Source organism: Nerophis lumbriciformis, linkage group LG39 (assembly GCF_033978685.3).
Source record: "Nerophis lumbriciformis linkage group LG39, RoL_Nlum_v2.1, whole genome shotgun sequence".
Taxonomy (NCBI): Eukaryota; Metazoa; Chordata; class Actinopteri; order Syngnathiformes; family Syngnathidae; genus Nerophis; species Nerophis lumbriciformis.
In genome coordinates this window covers 3,732,501-3,757,068 of record NC_084586.2, presented here as the reverse complement: position 1 = coordinate 3,757,068, position 24,568 = coordinate 3,732,501, and the positions used below count along the sequence as shown (strand labels likewise).

Sequence of the window (24,568 nt, the reverse complement as noted above, 5' to 3'; positions counted from 1 at the left end):
TAAAATGCACTATTTTTAGGTGTAAACAAACACAATTAGTTTAAAAGCTATCATAAAATGTTAGCATGAAGACATAGGACAAGTTAGCATGCTTCTAAGATGGCATCAATTATTAAAGTCCTTGATTTTTAGGTTTAAACAAACAAAATTAGTTTAAAAGCTAACATAAAACATTAGCATGATGACATAGGACAAGTTAGCATACTTCTAAGATGGTGCCAAGTATTAAAATGCACTATTTTTAGGTGTAAACAAACACAATTAGTTTAAAAGCTAACATAAAACATTAGCATGATGACATAGGACAAGTTAGCATACTTCTAAGATGGTGCCAAGTTTTAAAATGCACTATTTTTAGTGTAAACGAACAAAATTAATTTGAAAGCTATCATAAAACATTAGCATGATGACATCGGACAAGTTAGCATTCTTCTATGATGGCGCCAAGTATTAAAATGCACTATTTTTAGGTGTAAACAAACACAATTAGTTTAAAAGCTATCATAAAATGTTAGCATGAAGACATAGGACAAGTTAGCATGCTTCTAAGATGGCATCAATTATTAAAGTCCTTGATTTTTAGGTTTAAACAAACAAAATTAGTTTAAAAGCTAACATAAAACATTAGCATGATGACATAGGACAAGTTAGCATACTTCTAAGATGGCAACAAGTATTAAAATGCAGTATTTTTAGGTGTAAACTCACAAAATTAGCTAAAAAGCTATCATAAAACATTAGCATGATGACATAGGACAAGTTAGCATTCTTCTATGATGGCGCCAAGTATTAAAATGCACTATTTTTAGGTGTAAACAAACACAATTAGTTTAAAAGCTATCATAAAATGTTAGCATGAAGACATAGGACAAGTTAGCATGCTTCTAAGATGGCATCAATTATTAAAGTTCTTGATTTTTAGGTTTAAACAAACAAAATTAGTTTAAAAGCTAACATAAAACATTAGCATGATGACATAGGACAAGTTAGCATTCTTCTATGATGGCGCCAAGTATTAAAATGCACTATTTTTAGGTGTAAACAAACACAATTAGTTTAAAAGCTATCATAAAATGTTAGCATGAAGACATAGGACAAGTTAGCATGCTTCTAAGATGGCATCAATTATTAAAGTCCTTGATTTTTAGGTTTAAACAAACAAAATTAGTTTAAAAGCTAACATAAAACATTAGCATGATGACATAGGACAAGTTAGCATACTTCTAAGATGGTGCCAAGTATTAAAATGCACTATTTTTAGGTGTAAACAAACACAATTAGTTTAAAAGCTAACATAAAACATTAGCATGATGACATAGGACAAGTTAGCATACTTCTAAGATGGTGCCAAGTTTTAAAATGCACTATTTTTAGTGTAAACGAAAAAAATTAATTTGAAAGCTATCATAAAACATTAGCATGATGACATAGGACAAGTTAGCATTCTTCTATGATGGCGCCAAGTTTTAAAATGCACTATGTTTAGTGTAAACAAACAAAATTAATTTGAAAGCTATCATAAAACGATAGCATGATGACATAGGACAAGTTAGCATACTTCTAAGATGGCAACAAGTATTAAAATGCAGTATTTTTAGGTGTAAACGCACAAAATTAGCTAAAAAGCTATCATAAAACATTAGCATGATGACATCGGACAAGTTAGCATTCTTCTATGATGGCGCCAAGTATTAAAATGCACTATTTTTAGGTGTAAACAAACACAATTAGTTTAAAAGCTATCACAAAACCTTAGCATGAAGACATAGGACAAGTTAGCATGCTTCTAAGATGGCGTCAATTATTAAAGTCCTTGATTTTTAAGTTTAAACAAACAAAATTAGTTTAAAACGTTAGCATGATGAAATACGACAAGTTAGCATACTTCTAAGATGGCGCCAAGCATTAAAATGCACCATTTTTAGGTGTAAACGTGCAAAATGAGCTAAAAAGCTATCATAAAACGTTAGCATGATGACATAGGACAAGTTGGCATACTGCTAAGATGGCGCCAATTATTAAAGGCCATGATTTTTAGGTTTAAACAAACAAAATTAGTTTAAAAGATAGCATAAAATGTTAGTATGTTAACGTTAGCATGATGACATAGGACAAGTTAGCATACTTCTAAGATGGCAACAAGTATTAAAATGCAGTATTTTTAAGTGTAAATGCACAAAATTAGCTAAAAAGCTATCATAAAACATTAGCATGATGACATAGGACGAGTTAGCATTCTTCTATGATGGCGCCAAGTATTAAAATGCACTATTTTTAGGTGTAAACAAACACAATTTGTTTAAAAGCTATCACAAAACGTTAGCATGAAGACATAGGACAAGTTAGCATGCTTCTAAGATGGCGTCAATTATTAAAGTCCTTGATTTTTAGGTTTAAACAAACAAAATTAGTTTAAAAGCTAACATAAAACATTAGCATGATGACATAGGACAAGTTAGCATACTTCTAAGATGGTGCCAAGTATTAAAATGCACTATTTTTAGGTGTAAACAAACACAATTAGTTTAAAAGCTAACATAAAACATTAGCATGATGACATAGGACAAGTTAGCATACTTCTAAGATGGCGCCAAGTATTAAAATGCACTATTTTTAGTGTAAACGAACAAAATTAATTTGAAAGCTATCATAAAACATTAGCATGATGACATAGGACGAGTTAGCATTCTTCTATGATGGCGCCAAGTATTAAAATGCACTATTTTTAGGTGTAAACAAACACAATTAGTTTAAAAGCTATCATAAAATGTTAGCATGAAGACATAGGACAAGTTAGCATGCTTCCAAGATGGCATCAATTATTAAAGTCCTTGATTTTTAGGTTTAAACAAACAAAATTAGTTTAAAAGCTAACATAAAACATTAGCATGATGACATAGGACAAGTTAGCATGCTTCTAAGATGGTGCCAAGTTTTAAAATGCACTATTTTTAGTGTAAACGAACAAAATTAATTTGAAAGCTATCATAAAACATTAGCATGATGACATCGGACAAGTTAGCATTCTTCTATGATGGCGCCAAGTATTAAAATGCACTATTTTTAGGTGTAAACAAACACAATTAGTTTAAAAGCTATCATAAAACGTTAGCATGAAGACATAGGACAAGTTAGCATGCTTCTAAGATGGCGTCAATTATTAAAGTCCTTGATTTTTAAGTTTAAACAAACAAAATTAGTTTAAAACGTTAGCATGATGAAATAGGACAAGTTAGCATACTTCTAAGATGGCGCCAAGCATTAAAATGCAGTATTTTTAGGTGTAAACAAACACAATTAGTTTAAAAGCTAACATAAAACGTTAGCATGATGACATAGGACAAGTTAGCATTCTTCTATGATGGCGCCAAGTATTAAAATGCACTATTTTTAGGTTTAAACAAACAAAATTAGTTTAAAAGCTAACATAAAACATTAGCATGATGACATAGGACAAGTTAGCATACTTCTAAGATGGTGCCAAGTATTAAAATGCACTATTTTTAGGTGTAAACAAACACAATTAGTTTAAAAGCTAACATAAAACATTAGCATGATGACATAGGACAAGTTAGCATGCTTCTAAGATGGTGCCAAGTTTTAAAATGCACTATTTTTAGTGTAAACGAACAAAATTAATTTGAAAGCTATCATAAAACATTAGCATGATGACATCGGACAAGTTAGCATTCTTCTATGATGGCGCCAAGTATTAAAATGCACTATTTTTAGGTGTAAACAAACACAATTAGTTTAAAAGCTATCATAAAACGTTAGCATGAAGACATAGGACAAGTTAGCATGCTTCTAAGATGGCGTCAATTATTAAAGTCCTTGATTTTTAAGTTTAAACAAACAAAATTAGTTTAAAACGTTAGCATGATGAAATAGGACAAGTTAGCATACTTCTAAGATGGCGCCAAGCATTAAAATGCACCATTTTTAGGTGTAAACATGCAAAATGAGCTAAAAAGCTATCATAAAACGTTAGCATGATGACATAGGACAAGTTGGCATACTGCTAAGATGGCGCCAATTATTAAAGGCCATGATTTTTAGGTTTAAACAAACAAAATTAGTTTAAAAGATAGCATAAAATGTTAGTATGTTAACGTTAGCATGATGACATAGGACAAGTTAGCATACTTCTAAGATGGCAACAAGTATTAAAATGCAGTATTTTTAGGTGTAAACGCACAAAATTAGCTAAAAAGCTATCATAAAACATTAGCATGATGACATAGGACAAGTTAGCATTCTTCTATGATGGCGCCAAGTATTAAAATGCACTATTTTTAGGTGTAAACAAACACAATTAGTTTAAAAGCTAACATAAAACATTAGCATGATGACATAGGACAAGTTAGCATACCGTACTTCTAAGATGGTGCCAAGTTTTAAAATGCACTATTTTTAGTGTAAACGAACAAAATAAATTTGAAAGCTATCATAAAACATTAGCATGATGACATCGGACAAGTTAGCATTCTTCTATGATGGCGCCAAGTATTAAAATGCACTATTTTTAGGTGTAAACAAACACAATTAGTTTAAAAGCTATCACAAAACGTTAGCATGAAGACATAGGACAAGTTAGCATGCTTCTAAGATGGCGTCAATTATTAAAGTCCTTGATTTTTAAGTTTAAACAAACAAAATTAGTTTAAAACGTTAGCATGATGAAATAGGACAAGTTAGCATACTTCTAAGATGGCGCCAAGCATTAAAATGCACTATTTTTAGGTGTAAACACACAAAATTAGCTAAAAAGCTATCATAAAACGAGGGTATTGAGTTTGGTGTTTGCTAGACTGACAACGTTGTCCTCCACAGTTGTCCTCCAGCCCTTTGACTAGCTCCTCCCACTTCGGCGCCTCCGTCCCCTCCATCCCGGACTACGTCTACTCCCAGCTGTCCCCGCCCACGTCCACGTCGGCCGAAGGCAAGAAGATCCAGCAGGACATCTGCGCCGTGTCGCTACGAGGTCACGCCGCGTTATCCCGCCAGGCCGTCGTGAAGACCGGGACAATAACACGGTGTCTCCTCCTCCTTGCAGTTCTCACCTCCCTGCAGTCCGTCCACCACACGCTCTGTCGGGAGAGTCACAAGCTACAAGAAGTCTGGGAGGACAACCACGAGGTGCCGCTCCTGTTCTGGAGTCCACCGCGAAGTCAGCGCCATCTAACGATGCGTGCTCTCCTTCCTGTAGGCGGCGGCGAGGCGTCCGTCCCACAGGCCCGCCTCTGTGGCCGAGTCGGCCGCCGAGTATTTTGATGCCAGTGACGACATCCTCTTTGGGAGCTCCTCTGACGTGTCCGAGGAATCTGGACTGAGCGACGGAAGCACGTCCAACTCGGAGCCTGAAGAAGGACACGGTGCGTGTGTGTGTGTGTGTATTTTTAGGTGTAAACATACAAAATTAGCTAAAACGCTAGCATAAAATTTTAGTATGCTAACCTTAGCATGCTAATATAAGCGACGTTAGCATACTTCAAAGATGGCGGCAAGTATCAAAATCAAAGATTTTTAGGTTTAAACAAACAAAATTAGTTTAAAATTTAGCATAAAACGTTAGCATGATGACGTAGGACAAGTTAGCATACTTCAAAGATGGCGCCAAGTATCAATATCCATGATTTTTAAGTTTAAACAAACAAAATTAGTTGAAAAGCTAGCATAAAACATTAGCGTGCTAACGTCTGCATGATGACATAGGACAAGTAAGCATACAATAAGCATGAATACACTACTTTTAGGTGTAAACACACAAAATGAGCTACAAAGCTATCATAAAATGTTAGCATGATGAAATAGGACAAGTTAGCATACTTCTCAGATGGCGCCAAGTATTAAATTGCACTATTTTTAGATGTAAACATACCAAATCAGCTACAAGGCTAGCATAAAACGTTGGTATGCTAACATTAGCATGATGACATAGGGAAAATATTAACATGGACTATTTTTAGGTGTAAACATACAAAATTAGCTAAAATGCTAGCATAAAATTTTAGTATGCTAACCTTAGCATACTAATATAAGCGACGTTAGCATACTTCAAAGATGGCGGCAAGTATCAAAATCAAAGATTTTTAGGTTTAAACAAACAAAATTAGTTTAAAATTTAGCATAAAACATTAGCATGATGACCTAGGACAAGTTAGCATACTTCAAAGATGGCGCCAAGTATCAAAATTCATGATTATTAAGTTTAAACAAACAAAATTAGTTTAAAAGCTAGCATAAAACATTAGCATGATGACGTAGGACAAGTTAGCATACTTCAAAGATGGCGCCAAGTATCAATATCCATGATTTTTAAGTTTAAACAAACAAAATTAGTTGAAAAGCTAGCATAAAACATTAGCGTGCTAACGTCTGCATGATGACATAGGACAAGTAAGCATACAATAAGCATAAAATACACTACTTTTAGGTGTAAACACACAGAATGAGCTACAAAGCTATCATAAAATGTTAGCATGATGACATAGGACAAGTTAGCATACTTCTCAGATGGCGCCAAGTATTAAATTGCACTATTTTTAGATGTAAACATACCAAATCAGCTAAAAGGCTAGCATAAAACATTGGTATGCTAACATTAGCATGATGACATAGGGAAAATATTAACATGGACTATTTTTAGGTGTAAACATGCAAAATTAGCTAAAACGCTAGCATAAAATTTTAGTATGCTAACCTTAGCATGCTAATATAAGCGACGTTAGCATACTTCAAAGATGGCGGCAAGTATCAATATCCATGATTTTTAAGTTTAAACAAACAAAATTAGTTGAAAAGCTAGCATAAAACATTAGCGTGCTAAGGTCAGCATGATGACATAGAACAAGTAAGCATACAATAAGCATAAAATACACTACTTTTAGATGTAAACACACAAAATGAGCTACAAAGCTATTATAAAATGTTAGCATGATGACATAGGACAACTTAGCATACTTCTCAGATGGCGCCAAGTATTAAATTGCACTATTTTTAGGTGTAAACATACCAAATCAGCTAAAAAGCTAGCATAAAACGTTGGCATGCTAACATTAGCATGATGACATAGGGAAAATATTAACATGGACTATTTTTAGGTGTAAACATACAAAATTAGCTAAAACGCTAGCATAAAATTTTAGTATGCTAACCTTAGCATGCTAATATAAGCGACGTTAGCATACTTCAAAGATGGCGGCAAGTATCAAAATCAATGATTTTTAGGTTTAAACAAACAAAATTAGTTTAAAAGCTAGCATAAAACATTAGCATGATGACGTAGGACAAGTTAGCATACTTCAAAGATGGCGCCAAGTATAAAAAATCCATGATTATTAAGTTTAAACAAACAAAATTAGTTGAAAAGCTTGCATAAAACATTAGCGTGCTAACGTCAGCATGATGACATAGGACAATTAAGCATAAAATAAGCATAAAATGCACTACTTTTAGGTGCAAACACACAAAATGAGCTACAAAGCTATCATAAAATGTTAGCATGATGACATAGGACAAGTTAGCATACTTCTCAGATGGCGCCAAGTATTAAATTGCACTATTTTTAGATGTAAACATACCAAATCAGCTAAAAGGCTAGCATAAAACGTTGGTATGCTAACATTAGCATGATGACATAGGGCAAATATTAACATGCACTATTTTTAGGTGTAAACATACAAAATTAGCTAAAACGCTAGCATAAAATTTTAGTATGCTAACCTTAGCATGCTAATATAAGCGACGTTAGCATACTTCAAAGATGGCGGCAAGTATCAAAATCAATGATTTTTAGGTTTAAACAAACAAAATTAGTTTAAAAGCTAGCATAAAACATTAGCATGATGACGTAGGACAAGTTAGCATACTTCAAAGATGGCGCCAAGTATAAAAAATCCATGATTATTAAGTTTAAACAAACAAAATTAGTTTAAAAGCTAGCATAAAACATTAGCATGATGACGTAGGACAAGTTAGCATACTTCAAAGATGGCGCCAAGTATCAATATCCATGATTTTTAAGTTTAAACAAACAAAATTAGTTGAAAAGCTAGCATAAAACATTAGCGTGCTAACGTCTGCATGATGACATAGGACAAGTAAGCATACAATAAGCATAAATACACTACTTTTAGGTGTAAACACACAAAATGAGCTACAAAGCTATCATAAAATGTTAGCATGATGACATAGGACAAGTTAGCATACTTCTCAGATGGCGCCGAGTATTAAATTGCACTATTTTTAGATGTAAACATACCAAATCAGCTAAAAGGCTAGCATAAAACGTTGGTATGCTAACATTAGCATGATGGCATAGGGAAAATATTAACATGGACTATTTTTAGGTGTAAATATACAAAATTAGCTAAAACGCTAGCATAAAATTTTAGTATGCTAACCTTAGCATGCTAATATAAGCGACGTTAGCATACTTAAAAGATGGCGGCAAGTATCAAAATCAAAGATTTTTAGGTTTAAACAAACAAAATTAGTTTAAAATTTAGCATAAAACATTAGCATGATGACCTAGGACAAGTTAGCATACTTCAAAGATGGCGCCAAGTATAAAAATTCATGATTATTAAGTTTAAACAAACAAAATTAGTTGAAAAGCTAGCATAAAACGTTAGCATGATGACGTAGGACAAGTTAGCATACTTCAAAGATGGCGCCAAGTATCAATATCCATGATTTTTAAGTTTAAACAAACAAAATTAGTTGAAAAGCTAGCATAAAACATTAGCGTGCTAACGTCTGCATGATGACATAGGACAAGTAAGCATACAATAAGCATAAATACACTACTTTTAGGTGTAAACACACAAAATGAGCTACAAAGCTATCATAAAATGTTAGCATGATGACATAGGACAAGTTAGCATACTTCTCAGATGGCGCCAAGTATTAAATTGCACTATTTTTAGATGTAAACATACCAAATCAGCTAAAAGGCTAGCATAAAACGTTGGTATGCTAACATTAGCATGATGACATAGGGAAAATATTAACATGGACTATTTTTAGGTGTAAACATACAAAATTAGCTAAAACGCTAGCATAAAACTTTAGTATGCTAACCTTTGCATGCTAATATAAGCGACGTTAGCATACTTCAAAGATGGCGGCAAGTATCAAAATCAAAGATTTTTAGGTTTAAACAAACAAAATTTGTTTAAAATTTAGCATAAAACATTAGCATGATGACCTAGGACAAGTTAGCATACTTCAAAGATGGCGCCAAGTATCAAAATTCATGATTATTAAGTTTAAACAAACAAAATTAGTTTAAAAGCTAGCATAAAACATTAGCATGATGACGTAGGACAAGTTAGCATACTTCAAAGATGGCGCCAAGTATCAAAATTCATGATTATTAAGTTTAAACAAACACAATTAGTTTAAAAGCTAGCATAAAACATTAGCGTGCTAACGTCTGCATGATGACATAGGACAAGTAAGCATACAATAAGCATAAATACACTACTTTTAGGTGTAAACACACAAAATGAGCTACAAAGCTATCATAAAATGTTAGCATGATGACATAGGACAAGTTAGCATACTTCTCAGATGGCGCCAAGTATTAAATTGCACTATTTTTAGACGTAAACATACCAAATCAGCTAAAAGGCTAGCATAAAACGTTGGTATGCTAACATTAGCATGATGACATAGGGAAAATATTAACATGGACTATTTTTAGGTGTAAACATACAAAATTAGCTAAAACGCTAGCATAAAATTTTAGTATGCTAACCTTAGCATGCTAATATAAGCGACGTTAGCATACTTCAAAGATGGCGGCAAGTATCAAAATCAAAGATTTTTAGGTTTAAACAAACAAAATTAGTTTAAAATTTAGCATAAAACATTAGCATGATGACCTAGGACAAGTTAGCATACTTCAAAGATGGCGCCAAGTATCAAAATTCATGATTATTAAGTTTAAACAAACAAAATTAGTTAAAAAGCTAGCATAAAACATTAGCATGATGACGTAGGACAAGTTAGCATACTTCAAAGATGGCGCCAAGTATCAATATCCATGATTTTTAAGTTTAAACAAACAAAATTAGTTGAAAAGCTAGCATAAAACATTAGCGTGCTAACGTCTGCATGATGACATAGGACAAGTAAGCATACAATAAGCATAAATACACTACTTTTAGGTGTAAACACACAAAATGAGCTACAAAGCTATCATAAAATGTTAGCATGATGACATAGGACAAGTTAGCATACTTCTCAGATGGCGCCAAGTATTAAATTGCACTATTTTTAGGTGTAAACATACCAAATCAGCTAAAAAGCTAGCATAAAACGTTGGCATGCTAACATTAGCATGATGACATAGGGAAAATATTAACATGGACTATTTTTAGGTGTAAACATACAAAATTAGCTGAAACGCTAGCATAAAATTTTTGTATGCTAACCTTAGCATGCTAATATAAGCGACGTTAGCATACTTCAAAGATGGCGGCAAGTATCAAAATCAAAGATTTTTAGGTTTAATCAAACAAAATTAGTTTAAAAGCTAGCATAAAACATTAGCATGATGACGTAGGACAAGTTAGCATACTTCAAAGATGGCGCCAAGTATCAAAAATCCATGATTATTAAGTTTAAACAAACAAAATTAGTTGAAAAGCTAGCATAAAACATTAGCGTGCTAACGTCAGCATGATGATATAGGACAATTAAGCATAAAATAAGCATAAAATGCACTACTTTTAGGTGCAAACACACAAAATGAGCTACAAAGCTATCATAAAATGTTAGCATGATGACATAGGACAAGTTAGCATACTTCTCAGATGGCGCCAAGTATTAAATTGCACTATTTTTAGGTGTAAACATACCAAATCAGCTAAAAAGCTAGCATAAAACGTTGGCATGCTAACATTAGCATGATGACATAGGGAAAATATTAACATGGACTATTTTTAGGTGTAAACATACAAAATTAGCTGAAACGCTAGCATAAAATTTTTGTATGCTAACCTTAGCATGCTAATATAAGCGACGTTAGCATACTTCAAAGATGGCGGCAAGTATCAAAATCAATGATTTTTAGGTTTAAACAAACAAAATTAGTTGAAAAGCTAGCATAAAACATTAGCATGATGACGTAGGACAAGTTAGCATACTTCAAAGATGGCGCCAAGTATAAAAAATCCATGATTATTAAGTTTAAACAAACAAAATTAGTTGAAAAGCTAGCATAAAACATTAGCGTGCTAACGTCAGCATGATGATATAGGACAATTAAGCATACAATAAGCATAAAATGCACTACTTTTAGGTGCAAACACACAAAATGAGCTACAAAGCTATCATAAAATGTTAGCATGATGACATAGGACAAGTTAGCATACTTCTCAGATGGCGCCAAGTATTAAATTGCACTATTTTTAGGTGTAAACCGGTGTAAACATACAAAATTAGCTATAACGCTAGCATAAAATGTTAGTATGCTAACCTTAGCATGCTAATATAAGCGACGTTAGCATACTTCAAAGACGGCGACAAGTATCAAAATAAATTATTTTTAGGTTTAAACAAATAAAATTAGTTGAAAAGCTAGCATAAAACATTAGCGTGCTAACGTCAGCATGATGACATAGGACAAGTAAGCATAAAATGTTGGCACGTTGAGTAAAGTGTAAATAAAAACAAAATACAATGATTTGCAAATCCTTTTCAACCTATATTCAATTGAATAGATATTTAATGTTCCAACTGAGAAACTTTATTTTTTGCAAATATTACCTCATTTGGAATTTGATGTCCTGCAACATGTTTTTAAAAAAGCTGGCACGAGTGGCAAAAAAGACGGAGAAAGTTGAGGAACGCTCATCAAACACTTATTTGGAACTTCCCACGGGTGAACAGGCTAATTGGGAACAGGTGGGTGCCATGATTGGGTATAAAAGCAGCTTCCATGAAATGCTCCGTCATTCACAAACAAGGATGGGGCGAGGGTCACCACTTTGTCAACAAATGCGTGAGCAAAATGTCGAACCGTTTAAGAACAACATTTCTCAACGAGCTATTGCAAGGAATTTAGGGATTTCACCATCTACGGTCCGTAATATCATCAAAGGGTTCAGAGAATCTGGAGAAATCACTGCAAGGCCCAAAACCTTCGATCCCTCAAGCGGTACTGCATCAAAAAGCAACATCAGTGTGTAAAGGATATCTTCACATGGGCTCAGGAACACTTCAGAAAACCACTGTCAGTAACTACAGTTGGTTGCTACATCTGTAAGTGTAAGTTAAAACTCTACTATGCAAAGCGAAAGCCATTTATCAACAACACCCAGAAACGCCGCCGGCTTCCCTGGGCCCAAGCTCATCTAAGATGGATTGATGCAAAGTGGAAAACTGTTCTGTGGTCTGACGAGTCCACATTAAAAATGTTTTTGTATACTGTGGACGTCGTGTTCTCAGGACCAAAGAGGAAAAGAACCACTTGGATTGTTCTAGGCGCAAAGTTGAAAAGCCAGCATCTGTGATGGTATGGGGGTGTATTAGTGCCCAAGGCATGGGTAACTTACACATCTGTGAAGGCACCATTAATGCTGAAAGGTACATACAGGTTTTGGAGCAACATATGTTGCCATCCAAGCAACGTTACCATGGACGCCCCTGCTTATTTCAGCAAGGCGATGCCAAGCCACCTGGCTTCATAGTAAAAGAGTCCGGGTACTAGACTGGCCTGCCTGTAGTCCAGACCTGTCTCCCGTTGAAAATGTGTGGCGCAATATGAAGCCTAAAATACCACAACGGAGACCCCCGGACTGTTGAACAACTTAAGCTGTACATCAAGCAAGAATGGGAAAGAATTCCACCTGAAAAGCCCCAAAAATTGCTCCTCGGTTCCCAAGCGTTTACTGAATGTTGTTAAAAGGAAAGGCCATGTAACACAGTGGTAAAAATGCCCCTATGCCAACTTTTTTGCATCCATCCATCTTCTTCCGCTTATCCGAGGTCGGGTCGCGGGGGCAGCAGCCTAAGCAGGGAAGCCTAGACTTCCCTCTCCCCAGCCACTTTGTCCAGCTCTTCCTGTGGGACCCCGAGGCGTTCCCAGGCCAGCCGGGAGACATAGTCTTCCCAACGTGTCCTGGGTCTTCCCCGCGGCCTCCTACCGGTCGGACGTGCCCTAAACACCTCCCTAGGGAGGCGTTCGGGTGGCATCCTGACCAGATGCCCGAACCACCTCATCTGGCTCCTCTCGATGTGGAGGAGCAGCGGCTTTACTTTGAGCTCCCCCCGGATGACAGAGCTTCTCACCCTATCTCTAAGGGAGAGCCCCGCCACCCGGCGGAGGAAACTCATTTCGGCCGCTTGTACCCGTGATCTTGTCCTTTCGGTCATAACCCAAAGCTCATGACCATAGGTGAGGATGGGAACGTAGATCGACCGGTAAATTGAGAGCTTTGCCTTCCGGCTCAGCTCCTTCTTCACCACAACGGATCGATACAGCGTCCGCATTACTGAAGACGCCGCACCGATCCGCCTGTCGATCTCACGATCCACTCTTCCCTCACTCGTGAACAAGACTCCGAGGTACTTGAACTCCTCCACTTGGGGCAAGATCTCCTCCCCAACCCGGAGATGGCACTCCACCCTTTTCCGGGCGAGAACCATGGACTCGGACTTGGAGGTGCTGATTCTCATCCCAGTCGCTTCACACTCGGCTGCGAACCGATCCAGTGAGAGCTGAAGATCTTGGCCAGAGGAAGCCATCAGGACCACATCATCTGCAAAAAGCAGAGACCTAATCCTGCAGCCACCAAACCAGATCCCCTCAACGCCTTGACTGCGCCTAGAAATTCTGTCCATAAAAGTTATGAACAGAATCGGTGACAAAGGGCAGCCTTGGCGGAGTCCAACCCTCACTGGAAACGTGTCCGACTTACTGCCGGCAATGCGGACCAAGCTCTGGCACTGATCATACAGGGAGCGGACCGCCACAATCAGACAGTCCGATACCCCATACTCTCTGAGCACTCCCCACAGGACTTCCCGAGGGACACGGTCGAATGCCTTCTCCAAGTCCACAAAACACATGTAGACTGGTTGGGCAAACTCCCATGCACCCTCAAGGACCCTGCCGAGAGTATAGAGCTGGTCCACAGTTCCACGACCAGGACGAAAACCACACTGTTCCTCCTGAATCCGAGGTTCGACTATCCGGCGTAGCCTCCTCTCCAGTACACCTGAATAGACCTTACCGGGAAGGCTGAGGAGTGTGATCCCACGATAGTTGGAACACACCCTCCGGTTCCCCTTCTTAAAGAGAGGAACCACCACCCCGGTCTGCCAATCCAGAGGTACCGCCCCCGATGTCCACGCGATGCTGCAGAGTCTTGTCAACCAAGACAGCCCCACAGCATCCAGAGCCTTAAGGAACTCCGGGCGGATCTCATCTTTTTTGCAATGCCATTAAATTCTAAGTTAATGATTATTTGCAAAAAAAAAAGTTTCTCAGTTGGAACATTAAATATGTTGTCTTTGCAGTCTATTCAATTGAATATAAATTGAAAAAGATTAGCGAATCATTGTATTCTGTTTTTATTTACCATTTACCAGAGGTGGGACCAAGTCATTGTTTTGCAAGTCACAAGTAAGTCTCAAGTCTTTGCCCTCAAGTCCGAGTCAAGTCCCGAGTCAAGACAGGCAAGCCCCGAGTCAAGTCCAAAGTCAAGACTGGAAAGTCTCAAGTCAAGTCCTAAGTCCTGCATTTTGAGTTTCGAGTCCTTTCAAGTCCTTTTAACCACAGACTAATATATTAACACAGATTGTGTATGCTTTTCAAACGCTGTATTTATTTATTAAAACAAGTGCATTTTAAATTGCAGGAAAGAAAATTGTGCTGACATTGCACTTTATAATAGCACTATTAACCAGTCATTTTAAACATTAACTCATTCCTTTACAGAACAAACACATTGAAAAATAAAGTGCAAATGTACTTATTTGTACAAAAGTGTTAACATTGAAAAAACATGACATATACGTGAACTTAACAAAAAAGTTGTACTTTTTATATGTCAGGGCCCTATGCTGCATTGCATTTGCAAAAGACCAAATTAGCCAAGAGTCTGTCAGTCATTTGTGCACGATGGGGGCGTAGTATGATGCCACCATGGCTGAAAACTCGCTCCACTGGAGCACTGGAGGCAGGCACTGCCAAGACTCTCATGGCCACTCGGAACAGTGAAGGAAGAGTCTTCATGTTCAATGCCCAGAACAAAAGAGGGGAGAGAGTTGTTTTGGGTTGGTGCACTACTTGTAAGTGTATCTTGTGTTTTTTATGTTGATTTAATTAAAAAAAGAAAAGAAAAAAAAATTATTTCTTGTGCGGCCCGATACCAATCGATCCACGGACCAGTACGGGGCCGCGGCCCGGTGGTTGGGGACCACTGAGGTAAACAACCAACAGTATGTCAGAAAGCTAGCTAAAACGGTACACATATTCATAATATAGTATACATTTTAACTGACCTTTATTTTACTATTTTTGTCTTTTTTTAGGTGGCTAAAATACGCGGTGCTGCTGACCGCCGTCTAACGTTACGTGTGATATATTGACTAACGTAACCCTGCTTGAAAAAAATCACTGAACAAAAAGTATGAATAAGGTAGTGAACTGCAACAGATTCCCGTGTTTGCAATAACGTTATAACGTTAGCAGTGAGTTTACAGCCTCACTGATTTAACTACACAGCAAATAAAAGTCACGTTACTTAGCCAATAAACGTTATCTTACATTCAAAACTTACCGTTCTTTGTGCAACTTCAAATGCCGGACGAAGTTGGAAGTTGTTGCCTCTCCATCAGTCATTTTCGAACCGCATGTGTTGCATACTGCAAACCGTTTTGTGTTGACCACCTCGTAATTTTTATACCCAAACGAAATTATTTTAGGTATCATTTTTTGTTCACTGGCGTGTGGTTTGGACATGTCTTCTTCGTTGGTTGTCCTGCAATTTGATTGGATGAATGCTGTGTGATGAAAACAAAGTAGATCTAATTTGATTGGCTGTTGTACTGACAGCACACCAGCTGACACACGCAACGCTGATAGACAAGTACACAATGAAAAATACGGAGCGCTCCCGAATAACTTTTTCATCTTTGGGTTTTGGGGAAAGTAGCAAGTCATGTCAAGTCATGTCAATTCAAAAGGCTCAAGTCCAAGTGAAGTCACAAGTCATTGATGTTAAAGTCTAAGTCGAGTTGCAAGTCTTTTTACATTTTGTCAAGTCGAGTCTAAAGTCATCAAATTCATGACTCGAGTCTGACTCGAGTCCAAGTCATGTGACTCGAGTCTGACTCGAGTCCAAGTCATGTGACTCGAGTCCACACCTCTGCCATTTACACAACGTGCCAACTTCACTGCTTTTGGGTTTTGTAGTAGCATGTAGTTTTTATGTCACATTACTGCGTGAAAATGTTTTTTGTCGAATAGAAATATTAATAATGTCCCACGTTATGTAAAAACAGAATCGGTCACCCGGAAGTACCGAGCCAGCATTTCCAGGACCCCTCACAGCGCGGCCCCCAGGAGCAGCGGACGCCGGACCACGCTTCCCGCTGCGTGTCCAGACAACAGTCACGTGGGCCTGATGGCCATCCTCTACAACAACATCGGTACGCGCCAGCACGACCCGTGTTCCCCAAAGAAAAGAGCCGTTGTGTTAAAGTGATGGTTGTGGTCACATGGCGCAGGCAAAGACTTGGCCCGCGTGTCCATGCCCGCCGCCCTCAACGAGCCCGTCAACCTGCTGCAGAGACTCTGCGAGGAGCTGGAGTACAGTCAGCTGCTGGACACCGCCAGCAACACCGCGGACCCGTTCCAGAGGATGGTACACACACACACACACTCACGCACACCCACACACTCTTGTATTTGTTACCTTCTTGAGACCTGAGAAAAATGCCTACTTCTTTAGGACCACCCTTTCTAGATATATAACGATTAGTATTTACAACATTAATAATATATACATAATATGCAAATATAAAAAAAGCTTGTTGTGAAAAATGAGTTGGAATTTCACAAGAAAAAGGTCACAGTTTCACAAGAAAAACTTCGAATTTTGGCAGTATTATCATAAAAGTTGTCATTTTCCTCAACGCAAGTTAAAATTTTAGAAGAAAAAATGAACATTTGTCCAATATTATGATAAAAGTTGGAATTTGTCTCAATAACAGTCACAATTTTACAAGAAAACCTTAAAATGTTGGCAATTTTATGAAAAGATTCCTACTTTTACTCGACACAAGTCACAATTTTACAGAAAACTTTACAATGTTGGCAATATTATAATAATAATCAGAATTTTACTTGGCAAAAGTCATAATTTAACTCAAAAAATGTCACTATTTTACAACAACAAAAACATTGGCAATGGTGTGATAAAAGTCGGAATTTTATATGACGAATGTCACCATTTTGCATTAAAAAGTCAAAAATTTTACGAGAAAATATTGCAATATTACAGAAACAGAAATACTATGAGAAATTGTTCCCAATTTTATAAGAAAAAATTAACATTTGTCCAATATTATGATAAAAGTTGGAATTTGTCTCAATAACAGTCACAATTTTACAAGAAAACCTTAAAATGTTGGCAATTTTATGAAAAGATACCTACTTTTACTCGACGCAAGTCACAATTTTATAGAAAACTTTACAATGTTGGCAATATTATAATAATAATCAGAATTTTACTTGGCAAAAGTCATAATTTAACTCAAAAAATGTCACTATTTTACAACAACAAAAACATTGGCAATGGTGTGATAAAAGTCGGAATTTTATATGACGAATGTCACCATTTTGCATTAAAAAAGTAAAAAATTTTACGAGAAAATATTGCAATATTACAGAAACAGAAATACTATGAGAAATTGTTCCCAATTTTATAAGAAAAAATTAATATTTGTCCAATATTATGATAAAAGTTGGAATTTGTCTCAATAACAGTCACAATTTTACAAGAAAACCTTAAAATGTTGGCAATTTTATGAAAAGATTCCTACTTTTACTCGACACAAGTCACAATTTTACAGAAAACTTTACAATGTTGGCAATATTATAATAATAATCAGAATTTTACTTGGCAAAAGTCATAATTTAACTCAAAAAATGTCACTATTTTACAACAACAAAAACATTGGCAATGGTGTGATAAAAGTCGGAATTTTATATGACGAATGTCACCATTTTGCATTAAAAAGTAAAAAAATTTACGAGAAAATATTGCAATATTACAGAAACAGAAATACTATGAGAAATTGTTCCCAATTTTATAAGAAAAAATGAACATTTGTCCAATATTATGATAAAAGTTGGAATTTGTCTCAATAACTGTCACAATTTTACAAGAAAACCTTAAAATGTTGGCAATTTTGTGAAAAGATTCCTACTTTTACTCGACACAAGTCACAATTTTATAGAAAACTTTACAATGTTGGCAATATTATAATAATAATCAGAATTTTACTTGGCAAAAGTCATAATTTAACTCAAAAAATGTCACTATTTTACAACAACAAAAACATTGGCAATGGTGTGATAAAATTCGGAATTTTATATGACGAATGTCACCATTTTGCATTAAAAAAGTAAAAAATTTTACGAGAAAATATTGCAATATTACAGAAACAGAAATACTATGAGAAATTGTTCCCAATTTTATAAGAAAAAATGAACATTTGTCCAATATTATGATAAAAGTTGGAATTTGTCTCAATAACAGTCACAATTTTACAAGAAAACCTTAAAATGTTGGCAATTTTATGAAAAGATTCCTACTTTTACTCGACACAAGTCACAATTTTATAGAAAACTTTACAATGTTGGCAATATTATAATAATAATCAGAATTTTACTTGGCAAAAGTCATAATTTAACTCAGAAAATGTCACTATTTTACAACAACAAAAACATTGGCAATGGTGTGATAAAAGTCGGAATTTTATATGACGAATGTCACCATTTTGCATTAAAAAGTCAAAAATTTTACGAGAAAATATTGCAATATTACAGAAACAGAAATACTATGAGAAATTGTTCCCAATTTTATAAGAAAAAATGAACATTTGTCCAATATTATGATAAAAGTTGGAATTTGTCTCAATAACAGTCACAATTTTACAAGAAAACCTTAAAATGTTGGCAATTTTATGAAAAGATTCCTACTTTTACTCGACACAAGTCACAATTTTACAGAAAACTTTACAATGTTGGCAATATTATAATAATAATCAGAATTTTACTTGGCAAAAGTCATAATTTAACTCAAAAAATGTCACTATTTTACAACAACAAAAACATTGGCAATGGTGTGATAAAAGTCGGAATTTTATATGACGAATGTCACCATTTTGCATTAAAAAGTAAAACATTTTACGAGAAAATATTGCAATTTTACAGAAACAGAAATACTATGAGAAATTGTTCCCAATTTTATAAGAAAAAATTAACATTTGTCCAATATTATGATAAAAGTTGGAATTTGTCTCAATAACAGTCACAATTTTACAAGAAAACCTTAAAATGTTGGCAATTTTGTGAAAAGATTCCTACTTTTACTCGACACAAGTCACAATTTTATAGAAAACTTTACAATGTTGGCAATATTATAATAATAATCAGAATTTTACTTGGCAAAAGTCATAATTTAACTCAAAAAATGTCACTATTTTACAACAACAAAAACATTGGCAATGGTGTGATAAAAGTCGGAATTTTATATGACGAATGTCACCATTTTGCATTAAAAAGTCAAAAGTTTTACGAGAAAATGTTGCAATATTACAGAAACAGAAATACTATGAGAAATTGTTCCCAATTTTATAAGAAAAAAGTCGACACATTGTGAGAAATTTCTTTATTTTTTGTTTTTTAATCTTCATTATTTACTTTGTTATTACAGTATGTCTCTATACACATATTTATTTTATTTGAATTAATTTTGGCCAAAGGGGGCACATTTTAATTTCTTAAACACACTTGTTATTACATATGTTGGCCACAGGGGGAACACTTTTAAAACCGACACACAGTCAATTTGAAAAATCCCTCCTTTTTGGGACCACCCTAATTTTTTATAGATTTCACCACCAGGGGTGCAAATGAGATCTCTATTTTTTGTTTTTTGTAATGTGCTTAAGGCCGATGACAAACGAGTCACGGACCACAGATGGCCCCTGTGCCGCACTTTGTGCAACCCAGCTGTAGAAGCTAACTGTTAATGGCCACTATAGTCTTAGTACCGTAGTGTATTTGTTCATCCTATGGTCACATATGGGACGCGGGTTGTCTTACATCAGCACCGGAAGTCGTAAAATCAGCTGTTCACCTGGCGGGTTTTTTCGAGGATGAATAGGGAAGTCCTTCTTTAGCTTGTTTTATCATATATTGCTGCCTTTGCACCTGTAAATGTTTACTTTTGTATGCACATTAAATCAACAAAAAATCCTGACTTTGGAGCAATGTTCACGGACTCCAGTATTTGGCTCTCAATTAGATGCCATGGTTTTCCTTATTGGGACCATGAATTCGGTCATAACTTGTTCACCAGTCCTCATATGGAAAGTACTTTTGCTTGTTGATGTCTCAAGAAGGGTAGAAACACACACACACACACACACACACACACACACACACACACACACACACACACACACACACACACACACACACACACACACACACACACACACACACACACAAAACATCCGGTCTTTCTCGCTACCATTAGCTTGTAGCTAGAGACAGACACAACTTTGTTTTTCCAAACACGGTTGTGAAGAAAGTGAGTGTGAAGGACAGTGCTGAGGAGAAGAATTGGACGATATTTGTGGAATTAAAGAAAGAAATCTTCCGAAACGTGACAGAAGCGCGTAGCTCGCTAACTTGGCTGAGCGTAGCACTGCTAGCCAGGCGCCACACTGAAGCAGAATGAGTCCATAACGCCAGCCACGGATGTTCATTCTAAAAATATAAACATTTAACCACGAAAGTATGAAGAAGCTGCAGATGGTGTGTTTGACGGAGAAGTCGCTGGAAGGAGATCACGTAGGAGTCCACTCTCCAAGTTAAATACTGAAAATACACCACAAAAATCAATTAATATCCGAATTGGGATTCTTGTTTATCCCGATTCTAAATCAATACATAATTTTGGAAAATACTTTTTTTTAAAAAGGATTTCAAGTGTTTTTTTCTATAAGAATCTATTTTGAAGAGGTTTTTAAGTCATCTCCATGCAACAACAAGGAGCTTGTCTCACCTGTAAGCTGTTTTAACTAACACCGAATAAATGGATTTTATTTAATTTCAATAGGTGACGCTGTTGCGCAATACGGGTTTTTCAAAGTAAGAGCGGCGCCACAGAGCTAATTAAACTCGTAATCACATAGTATTAATGTACTCAAAATGTGTCCTGGTCCATCTCAACCAACTTGATTGTCATTTTGCTACAGCGCGTCTTAATCTTTTGGTTCTCGGGGCCCGACTTTTCCACTACAGAGGGGCCCGGGGCCCCCTACTCAAATAGTGATCAGTAATCTTCCTCTTTATTTTCATGTAATCCAATAATTACATCTCACCTACTTACAGTTGAACAGGATAAACCTCGTCAAGTGACATGAAAGCGTGCGTTAACCACAAAGATGATTATCGAGGCTTAGGTCAGGCGGATTACAAAAATAAATATTCATTAAAATATTCTAAAAAAAAAAAGAAGGGGCTCGTAAAAACTGGTGAAAAATAAATTGACATACAATTACGCAGCGCTAAAATAAATACATTCTAACTAAATGAATAATGAATAACAACACTGAGATTTTTAATTAAACTTTAAGTACCGTATTTTTCGGACTATAAGTCGCAGTTTTTTTCATAGTTTGGCCGTGGGTGCGACTTACACTCAGGAGCGACTTATGTGTGAAATTATTAACACATTACCGTAAAATATCAAATAATATTATTTAGCTCATTCACGTAAGAGACTAGACGTATAAGATTTCATGGGATTTAGCGATTAGGAGTGACAGATTGTTTGGTAAACGTATAGCATGTTCTATATGTTATAGTTATTTGAATGACTCTTACCATAATATGTTACGTTAACATACCAGTTGGTTATTTATGCCTCATATAACGTACACTTATTCAGCCTGTTGTTCACTATTCTTTATTTATTTTAAATTGCCTTTCAAATGTCTATTCTTGGTGTTGGCTTTTATCAAATAAATTTCCCCACAAAATGCGACTTATACTCCAGTGCGACTTGTATGTTTTTTTCCTTCTTTATTATGCATTTTCGGCCGGTGCGACTTATACTCCGAAAAATACGGTACAATTAAAGGGCAAATTAAATTTCAGCTTCCCCACTTTAGTCATAATTTTTGCACTAAAACTTCTCTATGACTTTTTCTGTTTGATATTGTCATTACTGCCACGAGTGGTGGAAACGTGTATTACAACTAAGAAATAGATATTTTCTTGCAGCCTTCTAGGGAGCGCTCGCGGACTGAAAGTAGCATGAATGAGTTTTTAGTGTATAATGATCAAATCCATGACGTATATCCATTCAGCATTTATGCTAAATAGCATGTTGACACTAAGCACATTGCAGGGATTCTACAATTGAATGAATTTCAAAATAAACAAATGACATCATTTTAGTTACAGGACTGTGCTGAGATTTGACTTCCTGACTTTTTCCTCCTTCCCATGGCCTGCACAGGATGTGAATGGTGTGACTTCCTGTGGACCATGTGACGTGTGGAGTATTCCACATAAAGTGTAAATCTTGAAAATAAATAAAGCAAAACAAATTAACACAAATATGTAAAAAACCCACAAATGAATAATGAAGTAAAATTTTAGGAAGCTGGTACCAAATGCTAATTTAACAGTTTACATATAAATATATATATATATATATATATATATATATATATATATATATATATATATATATATATATATATATATATATATATATATATATATATATATATATGTGTGTGTATATACAGGTAAAAGCCAGTAAATTAGAATATTTTGAAAAACTTGATTTATTTCAGTAATTGCATTCAAAAGGTGTAACTTGTACATTATATTTATTCATTGCACACAGACTGATGCATTCAAATGTTTATTTCATTTAATTTTGATGATTTGAAGTGGCAACAAATGAAAATCCAAAATTCCGTGTGTCACAAAATTAGAATATTACTTAAGGCTAATACAAAAAAGGGATTTTTAGAAATGTTGGCCAACTGAAAAGTATGAAAATGAAAAATATGAGCATGTACAATACTCAATACTTGGTTGGAGCTCCTTTTGCCTCAATTACTGCGTTAATGCGGCGTGGCATGGAGTCGATGAGTTTCTGGCACTGCTCAGGCGTTATGAGAGCCCAGGTTGCTCTGATAGTGGCCTTCAACTCTTCTGCGTTTTTGGGTCTGGCATTCTGCATCTTCCTTTTCACAATACCCCACAGATTTTCTATGGGGCTAAGGTCAGGGGAGTTGGCGGGCCAATTTAGAACAGAAATACCATGGTCCGTAAACCAGGCACGGGTAGATTTTGCGCTGTGTGCAGGCGCCAAGTCCTGTTGGAACTTGAAATCTCCATCTCCATAGAGCAGGTCAGCAGCAGGAAGCATGAAGTGCTCTAAAACTTGCTGGTAGACGGCTGCGTTGACCCTGGATCTCAGGAAACAGAGTGGACCGACACCAGCAGATGACATGGCACCCCAAACCATCACCCAACCATGCAAATTTTGCATTTCCTTTGGAAATCGAGGTCCCAGAGTCTGGAGGAAGACAGGAGAGGCACAGGATCCACGTTGCCTGAAGTCTAGTGTAAAGTTTCCACCATCAGTGATGGTTTGGGGTGCCATGTCATCTGCTGGTGTCGGTCCACTCTGTTTCCTGAGATCCAGGGTCAACGCAGCCGTCTACCAGCAAGTTTTAGAGCACTTCATGCTTCCTGCTGCTGACCTGCTCTATGGAGATGGAGATTTCAAGTTCCAACAGGACTTGGCGCCTGCACACAGCGCAAAATCTAACCGTGCCTGGTTTACGGACCATGGTATTTCTGTTCTAAATTGGCCCGCCAACTCCCCTGACCTTAGCCTCATAGAAAATCTGTGGGGTATTGTGAAAAGGAAGATGCAGAATGCCAGACCCAAAAACGCAGAAGAGTTGAAGGCCACTATCAGAGCAACCTGGGCTCTCATAACACCTGAGCAGTGCCAGAAACTCATCGACTCCATGCCACGCCGCATTAACGCAGTAATTGAGGCAAAAGGAGCTCCAACCAAGTATTGAGTATTGTACATGCTCATATTTTTCATTTTCATACTTTTCAGTTGGCCAACATTTCTAAAAATCCCTTTTTTGTATTAGCTTTAAGTAATATTCTAATTTTGTGACACACGGAATTTTGGATTTTCATTTGTTGCCACTTCAAATCATCAAAATTAAATGAAATAAACATTTGAATGCATCAGTCTGTGTGCAA

The 24,568-nt window shown here is 36.1% G+C and overlaps 1 protein-coding gene across 1 annotated transcript in view; it reads left to right on the top strand.

Moving 5' to 3' along the window:
- Positions 1 to 24,568, top strand: part of osbpl7 (oxysterol binding protein-like 7) — a 101,685-nt gene that overhangs the window by 60,667 nt on the left and 16,450 nt on the right. Inside the window, 5 exon segments of the mRNA XM_061931628.1 lie at positions 4,834 to 4,984; positions 5,057 to 5,207; positions 5,209 to 5,375; positions 16,522 to 16,668; positions 16,747 to 16,883. Of these exon segments, the coding sequence (XP_061787612.1) occupies positions 4,834 to 4,984; positions 5,057 to 5,207; positions 5,209 to 5,375; positions 16,522 to 16,668; positions 16,747 to 16,883 (753 nt within the window).